The sequence below is a fragment of the Acomys russatus genome, chromosome 19 (assembly GCF_903995435.1).
Source record: "Acomys russatus chromosome 19, mAcoRus1.1, whole genome shotgun sequence".
NCBI lineage: Eukaryota > Metazoa > Chordata > Mammalia > Rodentia > Muridae > Acomys > Acomys russatus.
Genome location: NC_067155.1, coordinates 7,050,921 through 7,063,391, shown reverse-complemented (window position 1 = coordinate 7,063,391; position 12,471 = coordinate 7,050,921). Strand labels below are relative to the sequence as shown.

Genomic DNA, 12,471 nt, shown 5'->3' with positions numbered 1-12,471 from the left:
CATTGCCTCTTTATAGGTCTTCAGAGCTTGAACCGTTTTATTTATTTCTTTCATCTGGTTGTTTGCATTTTCCTGTAATTTTTCCAGTTCCACTCTATATGCTTCTTTTTTTTTCTTTTTCAGTTTTTTTATTAACTTATTCTTGTTACATCTCAATGTTTATCCCATCCCTTGTATCCTCCCATTCCTCCCCCCCCCATTTTCCCATTATTCCCCTCCCCTATGACTGTTCCTGAAGGAGATTACCATATTCTCATAGGGTATCAAGTCTCTTCTTGGCTACCTGCTGTCCTTCCTCTGAGTGCCACCAGGTCTCCCCCTCCAGGGGACATGGTCAAATGTGAGGCACCAGAGTACGTGGGAAAGTCATATCACACTCTCCACTCAACTGTGGAGAATATTCTGACTATTGGCTAGATCTGGGAAGGGGTTTAAAGTTTACCTCCTGTATTGTCCTTGGCTGGTGCCTTAGTTTGAGTGGGACCCCTGGGCCCAAATCTGCCTATCATATTGTTCTACTTGTAGATTTCTAGGACCCTCTGTATCCTTTTATTTTGCTATTCTCCCATGCGTCTCATTTAGAGTCCCAATAGGATGTTTTCCCCTCTGTCCCAGTTTCCTGGTAAGTGACTATGTGCTTCTTTTATGTCTCTCACCTGTTTGTCTGCATCTTCCTGCATTTGATTACGAATTTTATTTGTTTCCTCCATTATCTTCCTTATTACTAAGGATTTGAGGTCATTTTCTTGTATTTCTGTTGTATTTGAGTTCTCTGGGTTGTTTTCTTTGGGATAGCTTGAAACTGGAGACGCCATGTTGTTTTGGGTTTTTTTGCGTGCGCTTTTTTGCTGTCCCTTAGACATCTTGCCGTTTTTGTTTTTGTTGGGTAGCTTCCAGAGTTGGATGGAGGGAGTCTGATGATAGATTCACTTGTTTTCTCATGATTTCCCTAGGCTGGGAGCTCAAAGCTTCACTGGTGTGGATGTTAGGAGGTTAGCTCTATTGTTCTGGTCTCTCATAGCCAGTGATCTTCAGCCCCCCTATGCTGTGGGTCCTGCAATTGTTCTGGGTCTCTGAATGAGCGTTGGGTCAGGCCAAGGTATCCACAGCCTTCTGTGTTCCCTGCCTAGTCCAGCCAGGAACACTGGGCCTGAACCACGGGCTGAACTCAGCTAGATTCTCAGGGCCTGAACCGTGTGCCGAGCTCAGCTAGGGATTCTGGGCCCAAAAAGCACACAGGGTCCAGCCAGAACTTTTGGGCTGGGACTGCATACCAAGCTCAGCTAGGGCCTTTTGGCCCAAAGTGCGTGCTGTGGTCAGTTATTGACTCAGGGCCCGAACTGTCCACCAATCTCAGCCAGGAATTCTGGATTCAAACTGCACACGGTGTCCAACCAGAGTCTTAGAGCTGGTGGAACCGAGCGCTCTGTCCAGCCTGCGTCACAGCAGGAGAACTGCGGCTGCACTGAGTCAGTGCTGGTGTTGGAACTGAGCGCTCCGTCCAGGCTGCGTCACAGCAAGAGAACTGCTGGTCCACTGAGTTAGCGCTGGTGGTGGAACCGAGCGCTCCACCCAGACTGTGTCACTGCAGGGGAGCTGCCGCTGAGCTGAGGTGGTGCCTAGGATGGAACTGAGCGCTCCACCAAGCCTGTGCCACAGCAGGAGAACCGCGGCTGCTCTGAGTTAGTGCCAATGGTGGAACCAAGTGCTTCGCCCAGACTGTGTCACCACAGGGGAGCTGCCGCTGAGCTGAAGTGGCGCCTAGGGTGGAACTGAGTGATCGGCCAAACCTGCGCCACAGCAGGAGAACTGCGGCTGCTCTGAGTTAGCACCGGTGGTGGAACCAAGTGCTCAGCCCCGACTGTGTCACTGCAGGGGAGCTGCTGCTGAGCTGAGGTGGCGCCTAGGGTCGAACTGAGCGCTCGGCCAAGCCTGCGCCACAGCAGGAGAACTGTGGCCGAAGCTGAGTTAGTGCCTCGGGCAGAATTGCTTGCTGGGCTGGGCCAGTACCCGGGACTCTGGGGCGGAACTGTCTACCAAGTCCAGTCTGGGTCCGAAGGCTCCACGCGACCCAAATCCTGCCTTGAGTCCCCTCTCCTGCAGCAACTCCCACCAGCCGACACACCAATTGCCTCCACAGGAAGGCTATGAGCTGCAAACCTCAGCCACCGCTGCTGGTGCCGCTGGTGCTGCTGCCTCTGCTGCTGCCGCTCCGATCAGAGAAAAACCACGCTCCTCCCGTGTGCAGGGGCACAAAGGTCCTCCGCACCCTGGTCCCTCCGAACCATGGAGCACTCCCACTGCCGTGATGTTCGGACCTCGGTGTTCCTGGCTCAGAAATCTGTGCAATTCCCTGAATTGGTCCCTGGAGCCTCCAAATGCGGTCCACACTGCTCGCCGCCATCTTGGATCCCCTCATTTGAGTTTTTGATCTTAGCGTTTCTGATGTGTTTAAGATGGAATCTCAGTGTCGTTTTTATTTTCATTTCTCTGATGAGTAAGGGCAGTGAACACATCTTTAAGTGTTTCTCAGACTTTTGATACTCCTCTGTTGAGAATTCTCTGCTTAGCTCTAAACCCCATTTCTTTCTTTAGATGTTTTTTCTTTAAACAATTTATTCAGATTCTATCTCCATTGTTATCCCCTGAGTTGTATATTCCCATTCGTATTTCCTCCCTCTTTCACCCCATTTCCCTCTCCTAGGCCTGGGAGAGAAGGGGACCTCTTCCCTGCCATATGCTCACAGCCTATCAGTTTTCATCCCGATAGCATGCTTCCCCTTCCTCTGAGTGCCACCATGCCTCTCCACAAAGGGGAAGTGGTCAAATAGGGGGCCCCAGCGTTCTGCCAGAGTCAGTCTCCTGTATCCACTCACCTGTGAGGAGTGCGTTGTCCATTGGATAGATTCGAATAGGTGTTCTAGGTTTACTGCCTGCATTGTTCTTTGTTGCTACAGCAGGTTGTGGTGGCTCTTCTGGATCCAGATCTGCCAGCCTTGATGGTCTTCTTGTAGGTTTGCAGGACCCTCTTTTCTTTCTATCTCCTCATTCTCCCATACCTCTCTTACCTGGAGTCCCAATAGCAAGTCTGAACATCTCCCCCCCCCCCCCCGAGTGAAGACTCTTTGGAGACCTCCTTGTTGGACTAGTGGTGGTAAGAGGAAAATTCATAGCATTAAGTGCGTTTATAAAGAAATTGGAATCATCCCAAAGGAACAACTTTTACTTGGCTATGTCGAGCCATCTTCTGGTCCATATAACTCCCCTATTTTTGTTATTAAAAAGAAGTCTGGTATTTATAGACTCCTTCAGGATCTTAGACTAATTAACAAACATATGCTTAAAATGGGCTCCTTCCAAACTGGCTTCCCACATCTGGGGGCCATCCCTGTTCACCTCTACTTAGCCATTGTGGACATTAAGCTTTGCTTCTTTTCCCTCGAAAACTGGCCCTATTTATCATTTACTGTGTAGAAACCTAATCATGATGTTCCCACCCAGAGATTTCAATGGAAGGTTTTCCCCCAGGGAAGGAAAAATAGGCCCTCCATCTTGCTTCCTTGGGCATGGTGAGAGTACAGCCTCACTGTCTGGTCATCCATAATACAGACAATTGGTTTCTTGCACATTCCTTCAAGGGTTCCCTTTTGAACCTACTGAAAATATTGGTCTCAGATCTTGAGAGTGTTCGCCTTACATTTGCTAATGAGAAGTTTCAGACCCTGGCCCTTTATGTTCCTGGGATATAAGATCACCACTGAGATAAAACCTCTCACCCCACTCCACTACTAATTAAAGGGTCATATTCCCTTAATGATCTCCCAAAACTCATCTCTTTCCACCCTATTCCTCCCATTGGGTTTCTGCCTCTTCTCAACCTAATACTACATGCTTCTGATCCACACAAACATTTCTCCACAATGTATCAAGCTCTCTCTTCCCCATGGGGCTCTTAATATTATCCTCTGGATGGGGGAAGCTTCATTGTCTGTCTTCTAGTCCAACAATTGGCATCTTTATTGGACCCCCCCATTCTTGGTTACATACCCAAAATTAGCCACAAACACCGAACTCCTTCTTATGTTAGCCATCCAAACACAGAAATATAATAACAAAATCATTAATGCAGAACCCTTCAATGTCCTCCCTTTTTATCTGTCAGAAATCCAGTTACTTTTTCGAGATAGTTCCCTCTTCCATATCCTGATGCCAGAAGACTACAGTAACATTGATAACCATCTCTCAGCCCACAGACTTTTAGAATCCCATACCCTCTTGTGCCCGGAAAGCCCCACCTTTTCCAGACTCTCTGGATGCCCCATTTCCTGAACTGCCTTGAAATTCACTGACACAAACAAATCCTCTTTTGGGATCATCCTTAAGAGACCTAATCAGCTAGGTATAACTCACATGTTCCCCAATCTGCCCTAGGTCCAATTGGGAGAACTTCTGGCTGTCCTTAAGGCTCTGGACCTCTGACAGCAGGAGTCCATTAACATCTTCTCTGACAGCAATTATGCTGTACAAATGGTCAGGGTGCTGCCCCTGCCCTGCCCTTGATCCTCCTCTCTTCTCATCGACAACATGATTGGTACCTTAAGAATCATGCTGGATAACAGACAACATCATTGGTTTATGGAGCTTTCATACAGGGCTCCATGGTACCATAGCTGAGGGGAATGACCAAGTGACAAGCTTATTGCCTTAATGGCACATGCCCCCATAGAACAAGCAAGGATCCTACATCACAGATTCCACCTGTCTCCTTCCAGCCCACACACTCTATTTCCTCAATTTCTCTTGACACAATGTAAACATGTGGCTCATGCCTGCAAATCTTGCACCTCTCTTGTGACACTGGATCCTCTTCATCCACAGGGTGTTACTCTTAGGACACTCATGCCCATCTCTGGCAAATGGATATTACCCACACTCTGAGCTTTGGTAATGTTAAATATGTCCATGCAATCCTTGACACATATTTCAAATTTGTCTGTGCATAGGCTCTCTCAAGGTAAAGAACAACCCACACCATTAAGCCCTATTAAAAGTGCCATGTTGGTTTTGTGGGTGCCATGGGAGGTTAAGACTGACAATGGCTCAGCTCACACATCTGCCCAATTTAATGTATTCATGTATTTTTGTGGCCTTAAACACTGCACTGGTATCCCTCATAATCCACAGGGACACTCCATAGTGGAGAGAGGTAATAGAAACCTCAAAGAATTGATCTTCAAACAAAACTTTATTATGACATCCTGGGAGGCACATTTGACACCATAGAGGAACTTTTTACAGTTAACTTCCTCACTTTTGATGCAACTGAGGCTTCCTGTGCATACAAACTGTTGAGTGAATATTAATATTTAATATTGAGTTATTCTAATGAAATCAGTAGTTACTCCTTAAGCAGTTTTATATACAAATACCCACACAGAGAGATTAGGATATATTTAAGTAGCCTATAGCACAATGGTGCAACCTAAACCTCCATGCTTGTATAGTTTTTTTTTTTTTTTTTGCCATTTTGATATCCCATTTGCTTTTCACTCACATCCCAGGTCTGGCTCATTCCTCCTGGTGCTTCTTGGTCTTCTCCTCATGTTTCCCAGAGATGAGCATCCATTGGCTGGCCTAGAGATGGTGTGAAGGAACCTGACTGGTTGTCCAAAGCCATAGAACCTGCTGTCTCTTGCTGAATAAATGCATATGCAGCCGCTTACCCTTGATTTGCTTTCACTAGACTCCTTTTGTCCCTGTGGTTGCTCAACCCCTCTCAACCCCTTGGCCTGAGGCCTCCCATACACCTCTCCCCTTATCCAGAGGCTGAATTCTCTAGAGGAGGAACAACAGGGACCTGGCTGTGTTGTTAGTTGGTCAGGAGAATTATTTACTGAGATCATGCATGTACTACAGAAACATTGGTCTGTATCCTCCCTGGTCCTCTCCTCCTGTATTCTAAGTCGTGATATTTTACATCTGCCTATCTCCCATCCAGTGTAACTCTTCCAGTGGATTCATGGAGCATTGGGGATCCATATTTTCTGCCTGTATCTCATTGTTTACTCTGGCATTGTCCACAAGTCTACACCAGATATGGGAATACCAGAGGTCAGTATACGCACACCCACAATGCCTTTAAGAATATTGATCCAGAACAGGAAGTGTATAGAGGAACTGTTGCCTGGACCAAAGCTGTGGTATAGAATTGACGAGTCACAGGCTGTTCTTGTGTAAAACCATATCCCCTTCCTGTTTATTTGGATGTCATCATCCCTGACAGAGGTTCTGTACCCTAGTCTGCCCTGTCTCATGGATGTTTTCCCCTGTGCAGACTCTGTCACCAGTTCTTTCTGTGTGTGCATGTGGAGATCTGGCATGAGGTGCTGCCATGGGCTTTGGGGCTGTTCTTCTCGGATTTGGTAAGTGCTACAGGGGTCATTATTCTTAGCCAGAGGGTAATGAATACAGACTCCCAGTTTTAGAACCTGAATTCTGTTCACAGAAGTTTTCCTCTGTGAATGCCTGGCCTGATGCCTGAAAAGGGGTCTCTCCTGACCTCAGTATGTCTATCTGACTGGTCTTTTCATCTGAGCTCTAGTTGGAATCAGTCTATAACAGGACAAACTTCTCTCACCAGTCTTTTTTTCCCATTTCAGTGTGTTTAATAGAGCAGAGGATCTGGGCACACAATGGTGAGTCTGTGGTGCATTTTCCTGATTCATTATTGATGTGGGAGCTCTTTGGGAACAAGACTCTACTGATATCAGATTGTTAGATCTCTTTTTCTGTGTCTCTCCAGGTCCATTGCCCCAGCCTTCAATATGGGCAGTTCCAGGAACTGTGATTTCCAAGGGCAGTGCTGTGACCATCTTCTGCAGAACCCCTCCAGGAGTGACCACAGTGTGCCTGTTCCATAATATATCTGAAAGAGAGTGTCATGATTCTACCTCACAAGCTTCCCAGGAGGTTTCTGGTTTCATTCTTCAGAGTATGATACACACCGATGTGGGGATTTACTCCTGTCAATACAACAAGGGAGATGGATCATCAGAAAGTGACAAACTGGAGCTGATGGTGACAGGTGAAGAAATGCTTAAGAATATTCTTCTTTAGGCTCAGTCATGATTGCCTACCTCACTGAACTACCCATGTAGTTCCTATTTTTTTGCGAAAGGTTTTCAATATCTCAGTCTGGCCTTAGACTTGTGTATATCTAATCATAATTTTGAACTTCTGATTCCCCTCGTCTCTTATTACTAGCCTTATAGACCTGTGCAACCACAGTATTCATGTGGTCATAGTAACAGAACCCAGAGCATTGTGTATATTAGGCAAGAACCTATCAACTAAGTTTCATTCCCTGAGGATGAGGTTTGTCAACGTCCCACTGCACTTACTGTGTTCTAGGCTCCCTTTACAATATGGACTATTGCCCCTAAGGGATGGGGTTCATGGTAAATTACAGCGTCTTCATACGGTACCTATTTAGAGCCTCTCGAAGGTGCTGGTTCATATAAAAAATGGAAATAGGTTTTGTGATTTCTGTAGAGTAGCAATGGTTGAATTTCCTTTTGTTTTCTTGTGTTGTTCTCTTTATTCAGTTTTTGAATTGTAGGTTTATTTATAATGTTTTAAATAACAGTATCTTTTTGTGATTATTTTTAGACAGGTTCTCACATGCAACTCTGGCTGGCCTTGAATTCTGTATAGACAAGGCTGGTTTTTTTTTTACATTAAATATATTTATTTTTATTAACTTTGATTTTTTTCTTTTTTATTATTAATTTATTCAAATTACATCTCAGTTGTTAGCCCATCCCTTGTATCCTCCCATTCCTCCCTCCCTCCCTCTTCCCCCCATTCCCCTCCCCTATGTCTGTGACTGAGGGGGACCTCCTCCCCCTGTATATGCTCATAGGGTATGGAGTCTTTTCTTGGTGACCTATTATTTTTCCTCAGAGTGCCACCAGGCATCATCCAAGGGACATGGTCAAATATGGGGCACCAGAGTTTGTGTGAAAGTCAGGTCTCCTTCTCCACTTAACGGTGGAGAATGTCCGGTCCATTGGCTAGTCTGAGTAGGGGTTCAAAGTTTACTGCCTATATTCTCCTTGGCTGGTGCCATAGTTTGAGGAGGACCCCAGGGCCCAGACCTGCCTGTAGTTTTCCAGGACCCTCTGGATCCTTCTATTTCCTCATTCTTCCAGGCTTCTCACACCTAAAGTCTCAATAGGATGTCCTCCCCTCTGACCCACTTTCCTGGTAGGTAAAGTTTTTTATGGGGATGTACCCCTTGGACTAGTGTCTCAATATAAGTGAGTATATACCATTTAACTCTTTTTGCTTCTGGGGAACTCACTCATTATGATAATTTCTAGTTCAATCCATTTGTCCACAAATTTCGGAAATTACAAGGCTGGTTTTAAACTCGCAGAAATATATCCACTTATGCTATCTGAGTGGTAGAATTACGGACATGTGCTACCGGCTAATAACCGGGTCATTTCACTTCCAGGGGTATACGAGGAAAAGCCATCCCTTACTGTTGATTCAGACCACCAAGGACTCTCAGAAATGAATGTGACACTCCTCTGTCACCCACCTCATTTCTTTGACACATTTATCCTGTGCGGAGATGGAAATGCTTCCTTTCCCCAGAACTGCTCACATCAGGACCACAAGACATTCATCATCTCCCCAGTGAGCCCAGTGGACAGGAGGACCTATAGATGCTTTGGTTCTTACAAATCTAATTCCTACTTGTGGTCACTGCCTAGTGACCCCCTTGAATTTCCAATTCCAGGTAAGTATGTTTGATATTTGTTTGTTATCTCTGTGCTTAGAGAGACCTCAGTGGATGCCATTTGGAACACATCAATTCATCTATATGTCTGCTATGTACTGTTTGTTGCATATCACTGCTGTTATGGTTGTAATTGCTTCCAGTTGCATCACAGAATTTGAATATTATGTGCTAATTATGTGATATTAGTGTAGATGCAGGTGTATTCTTTTGGAGAAGAGATATTACTCATCATGATATGTGGGGTCCCACTCAGTTGCTGGCTGTGTAACCCACTACAGCATACATGTACACACAGACAAACACTGAGACACACACAGACACACAGACACAGCACACCACAGCACACCACACCATACATACTACTCCTTAGCTAACTCTGATATAGAATTTGAAATGGTCTGTTGTGGTTTCTTCATTCAGGATGACTGTAATCTTTGCCTTACACCATAATTTGTGAACACAGTGCTGTGTCTAAATAGCCACCATATTGCTTGAGAAAACATGAGACATTCACAGAAGAGAACAAGAGAAATTCATAGTCAGGACCTTCTAGGATTATGCCCCAGCTTTATAATGGATAGATTTCTGTTTTGTATCCTCAGCGTACCCAGTTATTGGGTATGTTTCAATGGAGGTGACAGATTCTAGATATGGAGACTATGGGAACAGAAGTGTTCTCTGAGAAGTATGGGAAACTGTGGGTGTTCATGGGTTAGGGATAGAAGGGTGAACCTGAGGAGGCAGGAAGAAACAATATCCCAAGAAAAAGCATCATGGAAAATAGAGTGGGACTTTTTCGGTAAAGAAGCTGTTTTGTGTAGCTCATGGGATGAGAGTCAAAATGGAAAATGAATAGAACCAAAATATATTTCATAATATCTATGATATTTCAAAGTATAAAACTATTAACTAATAAGCCAAAGTAAAACAAATAACTTTTTTTTTACTGAAGTGCACAACCTTGCAGTATGGAAGCCAGGCAGCTAAATACTACAAAAAAACACAGAAGGTGAATGTCCCAGGTACAGCTAAGTAGAGGAAGGTGTGTGATGAGATTGTGTGTAAACAGTCAACAGATAAGCATGGTCTGGTGGTTGTGCTGTTTAGCATAATTGTCAAATTGACCTAGCCTAGAGTCCTCTGAGAGGAAAGCCTCTTTTGAAGCATTTGTAAATCACAGTGTCCTGTAGGCATGACTGTGGGTCGTCTCCTGACCATTAGCTTATCCAGAAGAGGCCCAGACTACTGCCTGCAGTGTCATTTTTTTTGACATGTGGCTTTGAGCTGTATGTGAAGGTTTTCAAAGGAGAGTTAGAGTGAAAATGATGGAAAAGGAACACAGGGGCAGTCGCCTCAAGATTCTTCTTCTCTCACTTCTTATTATTCTTATTTTCTAATGATATTGGGAGGAGAGAAGTTGGGAAGGCATATATGGGTATGTAAACAAGCCAAAGGATATGGAGAGGACCCAATATCTCACCAAAATATTGAATCCTGTGTCCACTTAAGGGACTTTCAGCATTAGGCTTCTCTCATCCTGAATGGACAGACATAGCTGTGAACTTCCCTTTCTCTGAGGCTTGATAGTCTAGTTTACCTTTCCATTCAATTTCTATTTTGATACATGAGCTCATTGTATCTTGTCTGTAGTGAAACTCTGTAAGTAGATCAGGCTGGTATCAAACTCACAGAGACTTACCTGCCACTGCTTCCCAAATGCTGGGATTAAAGATTTGGCACTAGTGTGCCTGGCTCTCATTCAGTTCATTGTCAGTTTCATTGTATGCGTTTACTAATGCCATATATGACTGCCAATAACCCTGTTAGCAGCAGATAAGCAAGAGCCCAGAGTTAGGCAGGCAGTAAAGAGTGGTCATACATGCTTTCATTTTCAGAACCACACTTGAGATCCTGCCCAGGCCTAACTCAAATGCACAGTGTGAAATAGAAGTCCAAGACAAATCAACCTTCCTCTGCAAGTGACCTTGTTCATAGTATTTTATTAGCACAGCAGAAGGGAAACTCAAAGAATGATAAACATCTGTAGGATTTGCTTAAGTGAAATGTTTTTCTGATGTTCATTTATTTTAGTGCTTTAGTCCAACACCTGAGTTTTGCAATTAATGGAGTATATGACATCTATCTGATCAGACACTTGGCAACATGTCAATAGAGATCCTAATTGGCTAATATATAAACCTCCATCACCATGTCCTGGTTGCATGAGATTTCATCAGTCCTATTGCATGTGTTATTTGTCAGTTCTCTTTTGTGTTCTTTCAACATGGCTCTTTAGCATATTCCAACTTGCTTTCTTTTTAGAAATGTTATTTGTTTAAAGATTAAAAAAATTTTAGATTTATTTATTATTGTTATACAGTGTTCTGCCTCCATGTATACTTGTAGGACAGAAGAGGGCATCAGGTCATATTATAAATGTTTGTGAGCCAGTGTGTGGTTGCTGGGAATTGAACTCAGGACCTTAGAATGATCAGGTGGTGCTCCTAACCTCTGAGCCATTTCTCCTGCCCATTATTTTTAAATTTTATTCAGTTTACATTCCACTTGTTGCCTCCTTTCTCTCCCCCTCCCACCCCATGCTCCCCTAGTTCTCAGAAAGGTGGAGCCCTGATCCTCTATCATGTGATCCCAGCCTATCAAGTCTCACCAGGATTGCCTGTATCCTATTCTTTGGTGGCCTGGGAAAGCCTCCCTGCCAGAAGGAAGTGATCAACAAGCAGGCAACAGAGTCTACGTCAGCAACAGCACTTGCTCCCCATATTAGAGGGTCCCCATGGAAACTGAGCTGCCTATTGACTACACCTGGGCAGGGGTCTAGGCACTCTCCATACATAGCCCTTAGTAGGTGCATCAGTCTCTTGTCAACAACTGGCTACAGATGGAGAAGGTCTCAAGAGTAATGAGTACTGACAGGTTCTGGAAATTAGGGCATCACTGCCATTGGCTGTGTAACCATTGGAGAGTCCACCAGGCTCTTGTGATAACTTACACATTCATGGTCACACAGATCTCTCTGGTTCAAAGAATGTATTGGATCTCACACAAAAGAAAAGAACATGCCTATAGAAAATGTGCTTGTGGAGAGGATGAGGGTGGGTGGAGGTGGTAGGGAGACAGGGGTGGAGTAATACAGAGACATCTGTATTTATTTTCAAAGAATCAGGTACAGGAGGATATCTAGAGTCCATCAAATTTACTTTTTTATTGCTTTGTTCCTAAAATATAATCCTTGAATGAGTCTGTTAATGGAGAGGGTGCAGTAGCTGCACTTTTAAATCTACTGCCCCTAGCTCACCACCCACCCATGAAGTCTCCTCACCTATCCCTACAGTTCTGTGTATTTTGGAGAAGTGGTCTTTTAATAACTCATGTAGAGATGTATTGTGTTCTAAGACATTTAAGAAAAACAGCCCATAATATGTATATAGGTACATATATATTTTTGATATACATACATATTTTTTATATTTGTTAATATGAAACTTGAATATTAAATTTTTCTTTCCATGGAGTTTTCCACCTCAGATTACAGAGTGGAGTACTGCTTCCATCATAGTCTGGCTATCATCCTCCTTTTAGGCCTTGGGCCGGCCTCTATTGCTAGATGCTTGAATGTACAGAAGTCTTCATGGGGCCCCCTG

At 44.3% G+C, this 12,471-nt stretch overlaps 1 protein-coding gene across 1 annotated transcript in view; it reads left to right on the top strand.

The window, feature by feature from the left end:
* The window catches only part of LOC127203019 (leukocyte immunoglobulin-like receptor subfamily A member 3), a 69,487-nt gene that overhangs the window by 32,548 nt on the left and 24,468 nt on the right, over positions 1-12,471 (top strand). Inside the window, exons 3-4 of the mRNA XM_051161833.1 lie at positions 6,803-7,084; positions 8,519-8,806. Of these exons, the coding sequence (XP_051017790.1) occupies positions 6,803-7,084; positions 8,519-8,806 (570 nt within the window). The remainder of the gene's footprint in view (positions 1-6,802; positions 7,085-8,518; positions 8,807-12,471) is intronic.